Genomic DNA, 21,239 nt, shown 5'->3' with positions numbered 1-21,239 from the left:
GTGCTGCGCTGCTCCCTTCTGTCTGCTAGCCGCTGACACAAGTCCACTTGTGGTTGGATGCTCTTGCCTACCCATTGGATTCTGTCCCATTGTAAAAAAAAAAAGTTTTGCTCTACCTAACCTCTTGTGTTTTTGCCTCCTTTCTGTTTTCAGATCCACCACGGTACTGCCGGATCTGGCTCTCCACTACCCTGCTGCCCGCTGTCCTGCTCTAGGGCCTCACATTGATTCATCCTCACCTCATCACGTGACATATATACATGCGTGTGGCTGTTTATCTGCACGGACGTCATCACTTTACCCACAGTTTATTGCATGGCCATTGCCATTTTTTTTCTTAATTCAATATAGTTTTATTGTTGTTTTGGCATCATTTGCTTTTTATCGTGCTATCCAGTGTTGACTAGATGAGGATGGGTTCTCCTTTTTAGTCTTTGTTCCTCTCAAAGTTTCTTCCTCTTAACCTGAGGGAGTTTTTCCTTGCCACTGTTGCCACTTGTATGCTCAAAAGAGGCTGTAAAGCTGCTTTGTGACCACATTTATTGTGAAAAGCGCCAAATAAATTATTTAAATTGAATTGAATTCTCATCAGTCTGGAAAAGGTTACAAAAATCTCTAAAGAGTTTGTCAGGCAGATTGGGAACAAAACAAGGTGTTTGATTGTCTGCAAGGTCACATAGGAACCCACTGTACCTTCCAAGCAACTAATGGCCTCTTACATTGGCTAATGTTAACAAGTCCACCATTAGGAGAAAACTGAACAACAATGAGTACATGGCAGGGTTGCAAGGAGAAAGCTGCTACTCTCCAAGACCAAGTTTGCTAAAGATCACATGGACAAGCCAGAAGGCTACTGGAACAAATGTTTTGTAGATGGTAGGTTTTGCTGTATCTAAACTATGACTGCTTGCCATCATTGGGGGAACAATGAATTCTAAAGGAAAAACATCTATCTGTGAGCTGAATCTCAAGAGAACATGGGTCATGCAGCAGGACAACGACCCTAAGCACACAAGTCCTACTATAGAATGGTTAAAGTTGAAACTGTTTGTATGGAGAAATGGGCTATAATTCCTCTGAGCTAATGTGCAGAATTAATCAACAGTTATTAGATATATTTAGTTGCGGTAAATGCGGCACAAGGTGGTCACGCCAGAGACTGAAAGCAAAGGTTCACAGAGACTTTTGCCACTCACAGATAAAATCAATCCCTCAATAAATAAATTACCAGGTATTTTTGTTTTTAATATGTTTGTCTCATAAGTTTGATTTGGTTCTCCATCATCTTTTTTTGTGTGGAAAAAAAATTTAAAGGTACATTTTTTTGCAGAAATATAGAAAATTCTAAAGGGCTTTGTATTTTATTTATTGTGCAAAGCCACTGTGAAACCTAAACTTCCAATCACACCACCTTGAAACACATTTTGCTAACCAGCTTTTGGAAAAATGTCTAACATAGAGTGTCACTTACTTTTTCTAGCCTGCAGTGAGAATTTCCTGTGAAATGTGTGTTATTAGTTTAGTTTATAATAAGATAATGATCAGCCCACATTTTATTTGTCTCCAGAAACCCATTTAAAGATTCACTTACTTTTTCTCGCATTTGTAAACAATATGCTTAAGCCACTGGCACAATTATTCAGTATGACACAAAGCTTATTACTTTTTCCAATAAGCAAGGTCCCAGTATGGGCATGGCCAAATTCACACAACCCTTTATAGTTAGGGCTAAATTTGGGATATCTGCAATGGGCCAGCATCGAGAGGCCAATCATCTGCAAAATCTCATGGACCCTGTGGTGGCAGGCCTATTGGGTCAAGTTGTAAATGGACCCCTTACAGGGCCTGTGCAGACTTGCTTGTTTTTTTGCTGCCCATTATTGCATGATGACAGTCAAAAAATAGAATAGATTTCAGAGGCATGCAAAAAGGCATTACACTTTTATGTATGATTACAGCTTATGCTATATTATACATTTCAGGAAACCATCAAAAAGAAGAAAAATCACTGTGTCGGTGGGATCAGTGTGAATTCCAGAATATACAGATACTGTGTGCTTATGAGAAGTATTTTTCAAACATACCCAATAAGCAACCTCAGCAAATCATGCTAATACCCGTATTTTATACAGAATGAACAATGATGCCAGCAAATCAGAAGTCAGGGTGAGAAACGTTACCTTATTAGAAGGACAGCGGTCGTTCTCTTTAGACGTGTCAAATGGGCCTGTCAGATTCTGGATCATAAAATATAATAAGGCGTGATTACAAAGCTTTATCTAATCTTCATCCCTGGCTGTGCTTTAAGCAACGGTTCAGTCTTTAGCAAACAGAATAAAAAAAGTGTAAAACCACCATCAGCACGATTAGGAATCGCAGCTCTCATCTTGCCCAGTAGAGGGTAGCATTACTGACACAGTGAAGAGCTTCCTTTCTTAGCGATGCATTGAACATATTCTGCAACACTACCAGCAAAGTCCTTCGCCAAAAGCAGTCCGGAAACATGGAGAACAAAAACAACGGAATATTGCAGAAGTGACCCACCAGACTCTGCAGCTCAGGAAAGATCAGCTGTGTGTAAGAGGTGAGGATCATGGAGTAGTCACACCTTCTTCTAGCACAGGCCACTCCGAGGAGCAGCATCACAGCGGTACAGAGAACAGTCCTGGTCCCACTCTGCGGGTTAATGAACTGTCAGTTACATAATTTCCCTCCCTGTAACACGAGCACATGATGATGAAGTAAGCTTAGGTCAAAATGAAGACATGACGCCAGACGGGCAGTAAATCGTTAAGCGACTGTAGATCTAACTTTAGATCCACTTTATTTCAGGTGTGTGTGATTTTAGTGTTAATTCTCTGCTGTTGCTCACACCCCTCACGTTCAAGTCCCGTAAGCAGCTTTTGCAAACGTCTTTAAAAATATGGGAGTAAGAGGGCTGTTCTCCCCACGTTTGGACACGCAGACGCATGTTCGTCTTCTGTGTGCTGCGTATTTCTTGCTGCAGGTTGTAAAGAACTAACAGAAAGCGCGAACTCACCATTGATCATGATCTGCTGTGAGTCTTCAAATGCGCGGAGGTCATCAGGCTCTTGCATCCTTCACATGGTCCCTGGCGGACGCACCGAAACGCCGTTACACTCGACGCCTTTCCACTTCACGCGCGCGCTCACGGACAAGGTCGGTCTTTCTGGCTGGAGCAGCTGTGTTCATGTGCGCCGAGAGCTTCTCTCCCAACATCGCCTAAATTCCCCAGCGCGACTCCAATTTCCCTCACCGTCATGGGTTACTGGCGTTGCGCTTTGGGTTTCTCCAGAATTCCAGTCTCATCAAGCCAAGGAAACTTCCGCGATCAATCACTGCTCGTTTCTTTCGGTTTCGGTGATGAGGCGCTTTTAAAGGCCGCGCGCCCAACGTACCGTCATCTCGCGGGCATTCTAGCACCCACACGTTCCGGGAACAGACCACAAGCGGTTCCTTACACTTGAAAATACAACGTTCAACGAGCGCAAAACGTCCCCGGCTTTACCTAAACTGACCCCGTGCAGAACGCGGACACAACTAATGCTGCGCATTTCGTTTATTGTGCCTCATGGTGGGAATGTACACAACGTTGCAGGAGAAGGACGAAGGACAAATGCATGCATGCACGGCGGAAAACACACTGTTGGCATGACAACCATAGTTAAAGAAGTTTATAGTTACTTAGAAAGAGCTTGTCGGTACTGTCTAGAAAAATTACACATCAGATTCATTCTGTCTGCAGTTCTGTCTGGTTCAGAAAAAAAAAAAACAGCAAAAAGAAAAACACTGGCACATAAGATAAAGTTATTTTACAATGGTAAAATAGCCCTGTCCATATACATCTCCACTAAAAAAAACAAAACACATTTACTCATACAAAGCTGCACATGTGCATGGTGTATTTTGAGTCCCAGATTTTAAAAGGTGTTCTTCAATTTGGCAGCCACGAGGACCAGGATCTCGCCAATCTTCTTCTGCCAGTTGAGGATGTGTTTGGACTCGGCGCACCACAGCTCTCCGTGGCGGGGCTCCGCATTCTCGCAGCGCTTCTTCACTTCTTCCTGTTGCTCCTGAGGGAGAAGGCCAAACAATGAAGTTTCTGAACCATCAGTGAACATCCTACGCCAGAAAAACACTGTTCGTTCTCTAATTAAGAAAAGAAGATGATAAAAGATCAAACACCACTTCACCTGAGCCTAAGGAGTACTGAATGAGGCCAGCAAAGCTGATGAGTAACAACAATTAGAATAATGTCCCTGTAGTATTTTAGAATGCATGAATGGTTTATTGCTCAAATGCTCTGTAGGCCACAAAATGAAACTGCTGCACCATTTAAAGCAGAAAGAAGCTGGCAATAAGAAGCCAGCCTTAGTTTTGCTTACCAACAACCTCTTTCCCACTTATATCTGTTCAACTGGCTGTGAAAATGCGGATCATACAGGGGAGAGCAGAGCAGACCACCGTAAGAAAGAGCCTTTCCTGCTAAATTCATGTGTACACATTACTCCAATAGCTAGTAGACTAGTAGCTGGTAACGTCAACGAGTGCATTTACGATAACTGCAGAAAATCAGATCGTGTCAGTAATCCGACCAATGTGTTAACACGTATTTCAGCATTAGATAAATGAAAAATAAAACTGGGTCTAAATGGATCAGGCAGTAATCGGGGTTCAGTTTTGCCAATAAATTCACAGAACAAGACGCAACAAAAGACTTTTTTTTTGGAATCAACCACATTTTTGGAATCTGAGCACGAACTGTGAGAGCCTGTGAATTCCTATACCTGCAGAACTGCACTGTGTAGCTTAAAGAACCATTAGCAGTTTTTGCCATCTCTGCTGATATCCGCTGTACTGGGCTGAGTGATGTACTCTCAAGTAGAGTTAGTGAGAGTTAAAAGTCATTACATTAATGATGAATTACTTAATCCTTGAAATCCTACTTACACCTATACATTCTTTTTCTAACAACAAAAAAAGCTATTCAACACAACACTAGTCCAAGATATAACAACCATAGATGCAGCTCTGGGAGATGTTAAAATGCTCTTACCTCTGTACCATGTTGTAGCTCAAATTTATAGAAGAACGCCCAGGCATCACCCAGGTCTGGCTCAATCTTCACTGTGCGCAGGAACCATTCTCTAGCTTTAGTTATCTTTCTTTCACTCCAGAATAACCTATTAGTCAGACATACACACATCACAAGAGCTGCTTTTAACAAAGTAAAAGAAGAAGCTGCATGCCAAAAAACAAGAGGTCAGATTTACAGTATTATTATTAATGCAAAAACAGGGCAAAATGTTCTAACAAATATGCCCAGAGGTAACATTCATAAACCATTACCAATATCACTATCACACATCATGGAGGCTTACTTTGCAACTGCCAAGAGAACATGAGGGTCATGCTCGCATTTCTTCAGAGCATCAACACTCTTGGTCTTTCTCTGTGGTCTGGCCTCCAGGAATACAGCCTCAGCCCAAAGGATGCCTGTTTAAGGAAGGGAAAGAAAAAAAAAAAAAAGAATAATAAGAGAATTTGAAAAAAGTATGTATGGAGAAAAAAAAGTGGGACAGGCTCATTCATTGTTATTTTCCAAAATCAAAGGAATTAAAGGAGTTTATCCTGCTTTTGTTGAAGTAACAGTCACCATTTTCATTCTGGGAGACTTGGCAACACACACCAAAGTTGTGAGACTGGGTATAACTTATCATTTGAAACCTGGAATCTGAACAAGAGTGACTGAACCCCAGAAACCTGTGTTGATCTCATTACTGACTGAATTTGTCCAATGACATTGTGCTAAATGTTTGTTGTGCTTCGAAAAGTTTGTAGGCTTCGAAACCCTGAACTGTGCAAAACTGCATTCTTTGCAGTGTGCTTGATTAGAATTGGACGTTGCTGCTGAAGTAAAACCAGCTAACACAGCCTACCCGAGTTGGGACACTCCTGCAAGGCTTTGGCCATCAGTGTGTTGGCAATGTTCTTCAGGCCTGCTCTATATTCCAGTCGAACTGACTCTAACCTAGGAGATAGGAGAGAAGGTCAAGTTGTTACGGTGTTCCAGGGAGGGTTTGTATGGAGAATAAAAAAAAAATAAAATCCATGTGTGAGGTCTTACCAGAGCTCCGGGGTCTGTGAGTTCTTGAGGCGAGATTTTTCCAGGATAGCACGTGCACGCGTCAACTGACCCACTCTCTCCTCTAGACGGGAAAGCAGCAGCCACAGGGGCATGGAGTGAGGACACTTCTTTAGCTGAGAAAAAAAACAAAGGCTACCTTAGAATACTAGAGTAATGAGCTGAGTCCTTAGTGTGCCAAACAAATAATACGAATTTGGAATAGAGACATGAGGCAATCCCATTTTGCACTTACCCCCTGGTTGTAGGCCTCACGGGCCTTGTCCATGTTCTCTGACTGCTCCTCAATCTGACCTTTCATCATCCAGAGTTTGGGGAAATTCTCATAAAGCTTTAGGGCTTCTGAGCACAGGTCCTGGGCTGCTTCAATGTTCCCCAGCACCCACTCCAGCTTTATGGACTTCATGAACACCTTTAGAGGGGGGAAAAACAATTGGTCAAACCATGTTAACCATTTCTTACTTTCCTTCTTATTTACTTCACATGTGGAATATTCAATCTAAATATTATTGTCAATTAAAGCAGGGCTTTTTGGGTATATCATGGACATGGTCACTACCTTTAGAACATAGACCAAATTTTAAATATTGTGATATATTTAGGTCATTGTCCACCCCTATGGTCAACATTATCAGGAAATAAATAAATAACATACACAAATATTTGAGATAATAAAGTATAAAATACAAAACCACAACATCAATAAAAGAAATGATAAACAAGTTTTGCTTTTAAAAATGAAGAAAAACAGATGGTCACATTTTGAAAAACTGCACACTGGGCGATATTCATGAAAGATTCATACGGAGTTTCCTTATCTTTATACTAGTTCTCATAAATGTGAAAAAAACAAAAAAAACAATGAAAGCAGCGTTTGGTTTTCAAAACATCCCTGAGCACTGCCAAGTACCTGATGGGGTGAGAACTGCCTGAATGCTGATACTATTTCCCGGCGCAAGGACAGGAGACAAGCCCAGACAAAACTTTCTGGCATCCTTCGTATCACTAACTTTCAAACATTCCAACTCTATTTAAACAAAAAAGACACTAATCTGCTCTTAACCTTAGGTCATGTTCCAATAGCCTGCTGGATCACTACTCAAGAGCTTTTAGGTTTGACTGATTGAACCAACTCCAAGAACATAAAATGTTTAACTTCTGAAAGAACAGACAAAACACGCAAATTAAAAACCTTCAGTCACAACGTTTTAGTGAAGAGAAAACGACACTGGATCCTCAGCATATCAACTACACATTATCAAATAATGAAAGTGTCTGAGTCTAGGACTCTGATTTAGAAATAAGGCGGGCTGTGACTACATAACTCTATGGTCAACCAGTTGGTCCAACTGGAGCTGGACACTCAAGTTTCTCACAATCTTACTCTGTACTTTTATTTTCTAACAAGCATTAAAATTGCACATTTTGTTAGAAAACATATCATCCCACGATTTGCATTTTGTCTTCACGTTAAAATCTATGCCAGTGTGACCAGTGAACTTACCTTAGGGCTGATGACGACAACACTAAACTGAAAACATCCTGACACTTTACTTATATACCACTGTTTCTTAAAAACATGAGCTGCAAACATGTTCGTGCCAAGCTGCCACATAACATGCGTCAGTGTGAACTTTCAAGAGAGTTTAATACTGAGTGAGTTCACAAGCGATCTTTCGCACGGAGGGTGAAACTGACAGACTGCACACCGGCTAAAAAAAAAACAAGACAATGTTGTTGATACGGCTCAAAAATTCCAATTCGCAGCCTTCCTGTGTTTGCATAGCATAGCACTTTGGACTAGATGTGACATCCAAAAGTGTATTAGATGTTTTGATATGGCATCAGTCCTTTGAAAAGCAAAAAAACACCATCAATCTCATCTTAAAATGCTCATGGTTTAGTGTGATCATCTCACAAGGCAGAAAGGCAGTCACTTTCAGAGGCCATTTAGATTTAGTCATGAGCATACACTAACAAATAAATTCTCTTTTTTTTGCCGCTCAGCTGTGATTTAGGTTTTATTTGACTCCAGCACTGCTATGTACATTGCATGGTTAAGATCAGACAAATAATATTTTATTTCCTTAATAAACTACTTTAACTATCCTTTACAGCTTAGTGTTTCACATAACACCTTCTGACAAAAAATAAAGAAATAACTTGAATAAAAAAAGAGGGGAAAATAACATTTAACAATATTCTTTATAGCACTGAAATGTCCCCTCAGGGCTCTTCAGGTTATATCTGGCTTATATAAGCAGGAAGATGGATCACAGAGTGATTCACCACAATAGAACAATCATTAATTTTTCTTAATAAATCTTTTAGGAAAGGTAAGAAAAACAAGCATGGACAAGGACCATAGCAAACAGGAATCCTTTGAAACAGACATTCCCAAAAGTTCTGCTAGGACACTTACCCTGGCGGTAGAGGCACTGCTGCGGGCTTTAGCCAGCAGTCTGCGTGCTCTTTCATACTCATTATTCTCAGACTCTAGCTTCACAGCAGCCAGCCAGATCTCCTCACTATTGGGGTTGGCCTTGGGAGGAGAATTTTGTTTGGATTAGGGACAGAAGAGATCACAATTTAAGGTAAACAGGGGAACTACACTGACATGAAACAACAAAAAAAAAACTGTTTAAATGCACTCGTATGGTGCTTTAGTCTTTTCTTCATAGCGTGGAAAGAATTTAAATTCAGGGTTTACCTGGAAGGCCAGTGCCAGAATGCTTCTGGCTGCAGGGACATCTCCAGCCAACCACTTGGACTTGGCTCCCATCAACCAAAGCACCTCCGCCTTTGGACAGTGAGCTACCGCCCTCTGCAAAAGAGCCTCTAGAGACTCTCTAATAATTATATGAGGGAGAGAGAGAGACAGAGAGAGAGAGATGGAGAGAATCATTGTTAGAACACATGTTCGTAGGTTACTGAGGTTGAGGTGTCTTCTAACAACCTTTAGGTTTAGCAGGTGCAAAAACCAAACAGGTCAGGGTGACTGAAACTACATTTAAGGTAAGAATGTCCAGAAGAGACACCGTTTACCATACTGATAGACGTTCCACATTGGGGCTACTGTCTTACCGTGTGCCATGACTCTTCTCAAAGTAAGCTGCTCGCAGCCATACACTCTTTTTGCTGGGGAAGACCTGCAGGGCATGGGCATAGATGGCACGAGCACACTCCAGCGCGCCATGGGCCACACACTAAAAAACACATTGACAGCATGATCAAAAGGTTACATGAATCCAGGAACTGTGGTTGTACTACAATATGATTAGTCATATTAAGAATTCCATATTCAAAAATTGTGAACATTTCTTACACTCTCTGCATCCTCCATCCATGTATGTTTGCAGTCCTCTTCCTCAATACCGATACCGATCACAGCTCTAATCACCGCCTGACAGGTGGCCACACTGCCTGCTTTGTCACACTCTTCAGAATCCTTAGACAGAGAAAAGGGATTTACAAGAGAAAGATATTCTAAAAGATAAGCCAATGTGAAATGGTCTGTGTTCTAACTTTAAATCAACAGTAGTCGCATTCTTGGTTAGAAGTTATAGTTTTATCTGTCGAGACTTGAGTCAGAGTCTCTATTGCCCTGCAGTCAGCAAAGAAAAGTCTGTGAGCCGTCACGCCATATCATGGTATCTCCTTATCAATCTGTCCAACAAAGAGGATATGTTGGAGTAAGACTTGGAAAGACACTTACTTTTTGTCACGCACAATCAAGGTGCAAATAAGGTTTGCCAGTTTGTTGGCAGAGAAATGTACGATTCCCAACTTTTTGTGTGTGTGAAGTTCTCTGCAGCAGCATGTTCTTGTGTGAAAAAGCATGCCGCTTAACATTTACCAACTCAGCTTCCTGGGGCTGTTCTACTGCATATAAAATAAACTCTTTAGATCATACATCCTTTTACTACGCCCTTTTTATTTAAAGATAAAACCAAAAAAAGAAAAATTATTCAACCGCTACTGCAAATTAGGTTTATTAGCAGCTGTTTGCAATAAACCAATCAAACAACTAAAGAAACTCACACAACCAATATAACAAGGGTTTTCTCCAAATTAAACAATGCTACTTTTAATGACTACTGCAGTTTCAGACTAATTCAACCCCTTCATGACCAGTGTCTTTAGTACTTAGTACAGCATCCTTTTGCTGTTATGACCTGCTACAAACATGATGCAACACCAGCTTCTGGCAGCATTGATCATTCGTAATGGCCTCTAGTTCACTAATATTCTTGGGTTTGCGAGCTGCAACAGCCTTCTTCAAATCCCAAAATGGACTTTAATGCTTGCCAATGACGCTCAAGCTTCAGCTTCCTCACAGAAGGCATGCCATTTTCCCTTAGGGTTTCCTGATACTCTACTAAGCTCTAAAAACACTTGTCATGAAGGAATATGAATTGAATAATTCTGAATGTGGTGGACATTAAAAGTAGCATTTTGTGTTGAATTTGGAAAAAACACGTTATATTAGTTAGGGCTAGTTAAGGTGGTCTGTTGATTGATTTTTGTTGCAAAGAGCAATATCGCTAATAAGCCTAATTGCAATGGGGGATACATAATTTTGAGAGCATCAGTAGAACAACTATAAAACACCCCCCCCCGCCCCCCCCCCCCCAAAAAAAAACACACACACACACACACACACACACACCACATCACACACTCAGATACTAAACAGTGTATTTTTTTCCCTCTTTGACTTGCTCAGTTTTTGCTCACTGATAATCTTAATACTAGATTTCTGAAAGCTGCTTTGCCACATTTTCTTTGGCAAAAGTAACCAATGATTTTTGTGTGCCTTTTTTTTAGCATCTGGGACTGTTACTTGTTCATTGAAAGAAAAAAAACACTTTCAGAGTTCAAATTCAGAATTAACATTGCCTAGGGCATTTAAATCTAGAAAGTGTTGCCATTTTGGAAAATAGGAAACACTGTCTTGGGAAAATACACAAACACATAACCAAAACTTCCATCTGTTATAACATCACAAGGTTTTCCAGACACCATCTTTCATTTCTTACTTCCACATGGGATGAATTGGAATGGCCTACCTGAATCCACTGCTCACGGTTGATTTCAACACCATTAGCCCTTAGCGAGGTGATTGCTCTGTCAATGATTTTCTCTACCATCTGCGTGTTGCCATTGGCCTCCTCCAGCTTGGCAGCAGTGATCCAGATGTGCCGATCTGTGGGAATGTTCTCACGGGCCTTGTTCAGAACTCGCCGAGCGTTCTCGTACGTCTCTAGCCGGGCCAAAGCGAGCCAGAGCTGTAGCAGAAACAGGACCTTTATTAGAAAAGCTTGACTTTTATGGCATACAATGTTCATCGAAAGATTTACGACTTAAGAGGATTAAGTCTGTACCTCCACACTGGTTGGGCAGCACTCTACAGCTCGACTTAGCATGATTCTGGCATCCTCTGGCTCCTCCAGCTCAACAGCAGTCTTCCACAGACGCACAGACTTGGACACATTCTCCAGAGCTGCAGGTGCGAATGGACGTACATACAGGAAAAAAAACAAAAACAAAACATCACTTTCTTTGACACTGTGCTGGTCAATTACAAGAGTCACTGAAGATATTTGAATGGAGAATTACAGCAACAAAAGAGTTTACTATGGTAATAAAAAAAATAAAATAAATAATAATAATAGCAATCTGTTGCTGCTCTTGATGCTACCCTGACACATTTATTAAAAAGGCATGCAGACTACTGTACAGGAAAAAAGGTTACAATATCCAATCCACGTAACAGATCCAGAAGAAAAGAAAGTGTGATTTAAACATAAAAATTAAGCACTGTGGTGCTCTTTCACACCAAATTACAGGGGCACATGTAACTGCTATGGAATTCAGTTTCCTAGCGTTTAACAACTACAGGTCATGTCAAAGATATCCTAGGTATTTTGTTACAACAACAACAATAATAATTGTAATAAATAGAGGCCATTCTGAAACTGAGACTGTTCAGAACAGATTGGATTGGATTGAATCATTTTATGGAGCAACAAACCAGAAAAAAGTCTCAGTGTTTATCTGGTTGGTGGTCTTTACTCTGCCTCCCTAAGAGGCTCGTTAGTTTACACATTTTAGAGTAGCTTTGGCGGAGTTTGACATAGAGCTAGGCAATATGCCGATATTTTATTGTATTGTGATAAATGATAAATGATGTAATTAGACTGGTTTAATTAGATAAAGAGCAGCAAATGTTGAATAAAAAACACTGTACTCAGTATGGGAGAATATCTGAATAGCAATTTTTAAAAATCTGTCACTACTGATGTATTTAGTCTGTAATAAATAATGATAAATATTGTGCATCATGAAAAATGTCTTTAAATATCATGATATAGTATTTTTACCATATGGCCCAGTCCTAGGCTGATGACATATTGTCCATCAGAAGTCTCTAACAAATGTCTGTGTATTGCTTAAATAAACAGTGTGAAAGAGTACAGCAGCAGTAAAACTGTATTCGACAATATTTGGCTAAACATTGGAGGTTAATCTGCAGTTCACAGATCACAGTCAGTGAATGGCTGAATTATTGATGCACTGGTCACTGCATGCACTGCACTTTTTTGCAGCTCGCGTCCTACAGAGAGCAGATGGAAGAACAGAATGTCTCTGCTAAAATACCCGCAAGAAGACGAAATACTGCAATGAACATGAAACTACAGTACTGTTACAAACTCACTGTGAAAGAAAAAGAAAGAAAAGAGGAAACAAGCTATCCATCTCTGTCATAGAGAAATGCTGCTGGGAAAAACAGAGATAGAACAGAAACTATAAAAAGTAAAGCATGAAAAACAGAAGGGAAAACACAGAATAACGATGAAGGCAAAAAAAAACAAACAAACAACAAAAAAAAAAAAAAAAAAAAAAAAAACACACAACAACCTTTTGAACACTGACAAAGAGCCAAAGAATGTTTCTTTTGGGGTATGGGAAGTCGCTCAGTCACTGACCTTTCCTCAACACTCGTTTCTTGGCTCTGATGTCAGTCTCCAGCTCAGCTGCTCGAATATAGATGCGCACAGATTGGGGAAGATGCCTTACAGCCTGAGCAACTACTGCTTTCGCTGTGTCCCCTGGCTGCAGCCGTGCAGCCTCCAGCCAAACGTCTTCACTCTGTAGAAGAGCAGACATATGTACACCAATGTGAAAAAACACAGTGTTTCAATTGACCATTTTTAACTGTCCAACACCTAATTCCTGCTATGCCACCATCTTCACTTAAATTTAACCTCATCTAGTACCTTTAGCCCAGAGTTATAATGCTATAGATTCAGGTTAAAGAGTACTGGGCTGTCTTTCAAAAAATAAATAAATAAATAAATAAAAAATAAGTGGGAAGTCCTGCTGGGCTTTACTCAGTGATTACTAAGGCAGCAGAGAATTCCACAGATTGAATGAAGCCATCTTCTCAGCCAGGGCAAAGACCTCGCTCACTAGAGACTGGTAACAGACTGACTTCATTAATCTTCAGTGTGTGTTCATTTGCAGTGCAGTCATTATCAGCTTCCATCAAATCAAAACAATCTTTTGTCAGAGTCAATTATTTCTGAACTGAAGAGCACAGTCTTTTTGTTGCTGAAACAAAATGTTTCAAGATGTATGAAACAATTTACAGACAAAAAGTATTGGGACACCTGCTCAGTCAATCAAGGGTATTAAATCAATCAAAAGCTTTTATTGGAAAAAAATGTCTATTGTCCATGGAAGGCTCTCATCTAGATTTTGGAGAATTGCTAATGAGTGTTAGCAAGGGCAAGACAACATATGATCATCACCCCACTTCATCCCCAACTCATCCCAAAAGCACGATCATCCCAGACTACACAGTTCTACTGCTAGTTAATGCAGGAAAGCTTTATACCCCTGTAACTTACGCTTGACATACGCATAGTGTCAACAAGTTATGTTTATCTGCTGTAGAGAGTCCTAATCTATTGGCATTACCTGCACCTCTGTGTCAGCAATGAGTGCAATGTAAAGTAGCTGAATGCATTCGTTTGAAAGGGTGTCCACAAACTTTTGGACATAGTGTAGAAAACTAAACTCAACTAAAAGTATGTTACTAAGCAGATTATACAAATTGTGTGTGTAAAAGGCATAGTACCATGAGGAGTCTTCCAGCAAATGCAGCGTCATCATAGCAACACAATGTTGTTGCTATGTTTTAATCCCTTTAGCCCTTAAACTCATTCTCTCTGCCCTCTACTGGAAAGACATGACATTTGCTTTTTCATATGAGCATGTCAGTGTTACATGCTCTGACATTTGGATATTTCATGATTCACTCACATTATATGATATCCAAACTGAATATTTTACAGCCCACAATTGCATGCACTTATGTTGCTTTGACCCACTCCATACAATCATACATTATTGTCTTGTGATCCTGCCTGGTGTTTTGTGTTGTGTATCTACACTATGTAGTCACATGTAATGTGCTACTGTTGTGCATTGTACTCTGGGTCTAAAGAGTAATATTTCAATGTAGACAAGTTATACTGAGGAATGGGTGTATGTAAATGTCAAGAGTTTGACTGACCTTAGGACACATCTCTGTGCCTTTCATGATGAGATTTCTAGCCACCTGCAATTTTCCTGTGACCTCCTCCAAACGTGCTGATGCTATCCAGGCAGGGGGGTGGTGAGGGTTGGTCTCTCGCACTGATTTCAGCAGCAGACGTGCTTTCTTAATGTCACTGCACACATTCACAAAAAAGATATTTAACTGTGAACATCAGACAGACTAGGCTCAAAGATCAGATATTGCACAGGTAAAGACTGCTTTAGCCAGTGTTTTTGTTGCAAACCAATATGCTATTACCTTTAGTAAAATGTCTAAATCAATATGTCTCATTTAAAATGTTTTTAATATTCTATTTAGTCTTTTGGACTAAATTTCTACCAACTTTGCACACTGCTAAAGATGACTGGTCTTTCATCCTGACAGATTTGCTCCAGGTTGTTCAGGAACTAGACCATATTTATATTATGTCTAGTTGTATGTAAGGTAAGGTACCTGATGTCACCTCCATGAGTAGGTATCATTGAGTTCAAATCTGTCAGATAGCCTTTAGGGTCCACCACTGTCTGCCCACTCACAGAGTCAGAAACCTGCAGACACCACAGTAAGCACATTATCAGCACATAATCATGCACAATTCAAAAATTCAATACTGAATCTTTTCTGTAGCTGTCTATGGTATGGAATAAGTTAAGGGTGTAAGCTAGTGCTTAAAAAATAAATCGCTAAAAATGTAATTGCTAGATAATGCATGGAAAAACTGTGAAAAACTATAAATGCTATAAAATTAAAGGGGTGAATGCATTTTATAGACACAGAAAACATTGCTAAACATCTGTCACAGCTACTCATGATTGTAATAGCTCAAACACATGGGGTACCTGGCTGAGCCTCATATCCATCAGTGTGTTTCTCGCCTGGCCAATCTTCCTCATGTCCAGCTCTCCAGCCCCTGGTGTCATACCCCCTGGGTATGGTGTGTTCAAGCCTCCAGGGAAAGGTGTATTCAAACCACCAAATTGCTGCAGGAAAAAAATTAATTCTAAACTTAAACATGTGGAGACACTGAGGAGGTCACTACACTTGCAACAGACAACGCGTTCCTCCCCGCCTCTATTAGCTGCTACCAACAGACCAATGCTGTCTTAAATTAGAAAAAAACAGTTGGTCTGCATTCACTACAGATCTGGTTTGCTACCACTTTATTTGCATGAATATAAAACACATCGATACATTGCAAAGTAAATGATAAACATATGATGCTGTGTGATTCTCACCGCTTGTAGGGGGTCGACAGTGGTGTGGTTGTCTCCTGTCTGGAGGTGCTTGGCAAAGAAGCTATCAGGGACAGGTGTGAGTTTCTCATAGCGCGGGTTCCTCTGTCTTTTGTTTCTTGCATCACCCACATCAGGAATACTCAACCACTCCTCTTCGGTCACCTCAGAAAGCTTCCTCTACAAAAAAAATAGAGTGTAAATTCACTTCCTAGAATAAGTGATCAAATTAAAGCAGAATACAAACATCCGTTCACACAAGAATTCGTAAATGTACCTTCAGATCTGAGAACTGCTGTTGGATCTTAGGACGCTCCATACGATACTTCTCTATCTCCTCTTTTTCCCTCAGCTCCCTGCAGAAATCCAGATAAAAAGTTATTTTAAAAAATGACTGGAGAAAAGAAATTTTTTGAAACAAGTACAGAAAGCAAAAATGTCTGTAGTGTTTTGCAGTTAGAGGCTCATCAAACTGTAACCTTCACTTTAACTGACTGAAGCTACTGTATGGAATTACTTTGGTTCTGGTTGGCAGCAACACGTGGGCTATTTTCATTACTACCAACAAGGCTCATCAAACAAGTGATGACACAGCTTCTACTCGGAAACGTCAAAGTGAATTACAAACTACTGCAACTTTTAGTGCCAACAATTTGCGTCTGTATTCAGTCATTACAAAACAGGCCTTTAGCACTATGTTGCGCACTTTGGAGCTGAGATACAGCGCCCTATCTCGTACTCTACGGACACAGCAATGCGCCTCATGTGCTCCAAAACAAATAAAATTCCTGAATAAATTCCTACATGTGAAATGCTATGCCCACACGCGAAACCTGGCCTCTCAGCGCAAATTCTCACTAAGACGCTTCCAAACCAATATTATGAGTAATACATCTACTATTATTACTACTATTATTATTATCATTATAAGAATACCTTCTCTCCTTCCGTCTCTCATCCATCCGCTTATCCAATGCTGCATAAATGGCATCTGCCTCTTCATCATCTTTCTCATAAGGTCCACTGGAGAACAGGCTGCCAGCATAACCATTAAACTACAGGACAAAGATAAAAAGTTATAAAGTTCCTCAATTTTAAATGAACAGATCCAAATAACAATGGAACTGCATACACACATATTTTATATAAATATTATTTATATTATTTATACACACATAATTATATAAATAAATAAATAAATAACAATAAAATATATATATTTATAACAAAACAAAAAAAAAAAAAAAAAAAAAAAAAAAAAAAATATATATATATATATATATATATATGCCCAAATATATAAGACGAGTGGAGAGCCTGCCAAGACATTATTATTATTATTATTACTGTGCACACACAACGACGGGGAAGACTGACTTGAGAGGACTGTCATACAAAGCTGGTGTCGGTTCATTAAGAGCCAACAACCAAAGGCGTCTCTAGGATAGGGTGTCCAAATTTCAAGATACTCCTGAACCAAAAACTATGTCATAAGCATCCAGCCTGGGCTAAGAAGAAAAAGTAAATTTTGCATTTCATTTTGAAATCAAGTCTAGAGGAAGAGTGGAGAGGCACATCCAAAGACATCCAATGTCTTTGAAGACCAGTGTGAAGTTACCGCAGCGTGTCATAGTTTGAGGTGCCAGGTCACCTGTTGGTGTCTACCAACTGTCTACCAGGAGATTTTAGAGCACTTCACACTTTCATCCGCTGATCATGATATTACTGTGCCTGATTGGTCAGTCAACTCTCAGAATCTGAACCACTTAGAGAATCTATAGGATACTGTCAAGAGACAGCTGGGAAACACTCAACATTGCACTGGTATAAAGGGTATTTTACACAAAGCAACTGGTGTTAAGCAATCTGGGAGACAAGTCCAGTTTTTCTGTCATATATGCAGGTACATGTAACCACTATGCAGATGAATGCGGTGTCAGACAGAAAGCAGTTTATCTTTAGCTACCTCATCATAGTTGGTGTCATTCAGATCCTCATCATCATCATCTTGATTCTTCTTCATCTGATCCCCCACGGTTCTCTTCCCCGGGGGAGCATGACGGTCATCCACCGGGTCATTCGCATCTCGAGCAGGACCAATATCAGAACGTGTGGTGAAACCTGTGGCACTGTAGGTAGAAAGCAAACAAACTTATAATTGTATCAGGCTAATTCTCATTGTTTTCCCCCCAATAGAAATACTTTTTGGCAGGGCTATCACTGTAATCAGCACAGCAAAACTACGAAATTTATCGACATAAAAACATTGGTTCAATTTAAGATCTTAATATCTAAATGCAGTAAGATATGTAACATTCAGGCATTAAGACAGGATGCATTTACTATCTCAAAACCATAAACCTGCTATAGTACATGTGGGTATAGTTATAGTAGTGAAGAACACAAAACACCAAACGTTTTAATACTATTCCGTCCTTTCGCAAGGAAAACATTTCTGTGATCTGACCACCTCCCAAAACATGATGTTCCCATATCTACAACATTTCGCTACCTATAGCCTTCTGTTCACGGTTATATCAGAGGGTGATTTTTTTCTACCTGTTTTTCTTGCAATAAAAAATTAATGAGCGATTCAGGCATCTAGACGTTGTTAGACACGATCAGCTAATATCATCAGACCATAACGCAGCACGTCTGCCATTTCTGTATGGGACTATTTCGCACTTTGTCAGCTATAGCTAGTATAATCAACCTCTCAGAGAATTACACAGCACTAAGTAAAGTTAGCTAACAAACACTTCTCCCCTGTCCGTCATGACTACCGTTAACTCCAAGTTTCTGGATGGCTAACTAACTAGCTAGCTAACTAACTAACCAGCTAACCACACAAAACCACAATACATGGCCATACACAGGAGTGGAATTTATTAAGAAAGGCGACACAAGTCACTCCTTAATTGAAGCCCTTCCATAATCATATACTAAAGCTATTTCATGAGACAACTGTGTGAGTTTACCGACACACATGCTAGCTAGCTAACACTGTTAGCCTAGCCTTACCCTCTTCCCAGACCGGGGACGTAACCGAGCGGCGCCGGCATTCCCAGAAACGGTTTCTTCTTTTTGTTGATGCCCCCCATGAGTGGAGAGGCCAGAGGGAGAGCTGCCCCGCTGGCAGCAGCTCCGCCGCCGGCCGGTGCAGAGCCTTTGGCGCCGCTTTTTGGAGGCTGTTTAGCCGCTGTGCTCGCCATTGCTGCTTCCAGAACAACAACACACGCGCTTCCTCTGGACCTCGAGCTCTAAGGACGCCAGCTAGGTTTCCCTACAGCGTCTCTACTGGTAGTAGTGGGTAGCGTACTGCCGAGCCCTCGCGCTTCCTAAAGTCAGTCCCGGGGACCCCAAGTTCTGCTGACTGTTTGCTTTCCCCCCCTTCGTCTATCATACATGACTGCACACTATAGACCTGTTCATTATTTAAAGTTAATCGGTTAAATTCGGTGTTTAAGGTAAAAGAAAACACAAAGGTGTGTAAAGTGTGGGGTCCCCGGGAATCCCTGTGGGAACTCCAGCCACAGGTTCAGGCCTGATCAGATACTGTACCTGTACCTACCGAATAACGGGCCTCACAAAGATGTAATATGAATTGTTTGTGTTAAATATGTATTCATTTATTGAATGAATCAGGTTATGCTTCATACGGATCATATTTTATGATTTTAATGTGTAATATAAAAGTATGAATGGCAATAAAGGTGTGTTTACTGTTTACTGTTTACACATCCGAGGGGTGAGTTGAAACGGGGCACCTGTTCTTGGTTCGTCACTGTCACTTAGAAAGTCACTGTCACTGCCTAAACTGCAGGGGGCAGCAGAGGGCTCCTTTTGTTGACTGTATTACTGCCTGTGGTTGCTTCTCTCTCTCTCTCTCTCTCTCTCTCTCTCTCTCTCTCTCTCTCTCTCTCTCTCTCTCTCTCTCTCTCTCTCTCTCTCTCTCTACACCCCTTCTCCAGGACAGCACCTTAACAGCTTTTAACAAGATGTAATTTTGGAGTGCTGCAGTGTAGTGCATCAGTTGCAGCAGTGTTTTTACCACTGCTGGGTTGCAGTGGCAACTACAAATATCCAGTCAACAGTGGTTCTGTGGTGATCACTAATGAAGAGCTAGAGATGGACTAACACTAGTTATGCACGAAAGAAGAGCAACACCCTTGTAAAAAAAAAAAGGTTATTTGCAGGTTCTTTAGTACAGGCAATAGCTCTAGGAACCATGCCAACTCAAAGAGCCATTTGAATGCTTAAATGGCTATTAAGCTGAACTGAGATCTGAGACCTTGTCTTGGCACTATTTTGCTGTTCAGGAACTCCAGTGTGGTGTTAGGCTTGTGCGTGGGACTGTTGTCCTGCTGAAAGGTGAAGTTTCTGGCTAGCTTTGTGTTAATGCAGACTAAAGCAGGTTGTCCCAAAAAAAACAGGCTAGACACCAGGGTAAGGCAGGCCTATACATTACACCGCCTTCCTGTATTTTGCACGGTCCATCCACCCTTCAGTTTTACCAAAATGCCCAGTCCCTGCTAAAGACTAGTATGCTGACACCACCCCATATGTTGAAATGGCTTTTGTTCAGGAAGGGGTAGTGGGGTGACAATTTGCAGATATACTGAGAGAAATCATAAGTATTAAATCTTCTATTTAGGGCAACAAAATGGTTGTGACAGAATATATTTGTACACAAAACCAATTCCAAGGTCATGCATTTAAAACAAAATAAGACAGCACAAAATATCAAAGTATCATTATGTAATACAGACAAATCTGATGGCTTTCAGGGAGTTAGATATATGTTTGCCTGGCTCTGCACACATTAATTCATTAATTTTACACTTCAGTAAATAAAGTGAATAACATTGATGGACTGACAATCTGAGATGCACAGATGCACTGTCCTTTGCTTAGTCAATTAAAACTCATCTAGGTTTGAGTAATAGACTGTTCTGCCTGTGCATAAGGGCTCAGTCTCATGTCCTTTCTCACTATGGGTGAATAATAAAAAAAATCTAATAAAACCGGACACTGTCACATTTAACCAGTGGCTTTTAAAAAACCTGCTCTGACAAAGTCAGAACATTAAGCAAAGCTTGGAGAGTTACTTGGTAAAGCTTTGTCAGATGTGAAGAAGCTAATTCCATCACCGTGGATCGGAACGGACACAAAAGCGCTATTGCACTGGACAGCCTGTACTTTTAACAACTGGAGCAGTAATTATAACCTCTCTAGA

General features: G+C 40.5%; 1 protein-coding gene across 1 annotated transcript; it reads right to left on the bottom strand.

Moving 5' to 3' along the window:
• Positions 1-3,565: 3,565 nt before the first annotated feature.
• On the bottom strand, positions 3,566-19,244 carry prpf6 (PRP6 pre-mRNA processing factor 6 homolog (S. cerevisiae)). Its single transcript, XM_072697089.1, has 21 exons — positions 19,025-19,244; positions 17,970-18,132; positions 16,940-17,058; positions 16,281-16,359; positions 16,007-16,183; positions 15,611-15,751; positions 15,225-15,319; positions 14,748-14,904; positions 13,156-13,318; positions 11,551-11,669; positions 11,236-11,454; positions 9,492-9,614; positions 9,251-9,372; positions 8,877-9,015; positions 8,589-8,708; positions 6,402-6,578; positions 6,149-6,282; positions 5,961-6,052; positions 5,403-5,517; positions 5,078-5,204; positions 3,566-4,094 (listed from the first exon to the last, which is right to left on the bottom strand). The coding sequence occupies exons 1-21, from the start codon at positions 19,213-19,215 to the stop codon at positions 3,942-3,944; spliced, it is 2,925 nt and encodes a 974-aa protein (XP_072553190.1). The 5' UTR covers positions 19,216-19,244; the 3' UTR covers positions 3,566-3,941.
• Between the last annotated feature and the right edge of the window lie 1,995 nt (positions 19,245-21,239).

The sequence above is a fragment of the Salminus brasiliensis genome, chromosome 14 (genome assembly GCF_030463535.1).
Source record: "Salminus brasiliensis chromosome 14, fSalBra1.hap2, whole genome shotgun sequence".
NCBI lineage: Eukaryota > Metazoa > Chordata > Actinopteri > Characiformes > Bryconidae > Salminus > Salminus brasiliensis.
The sequence above is the reverse complement of the archived record's forward strand: the minus strand, read 5'-3'. Positions and strand labels throughout refer to the sequence as shown.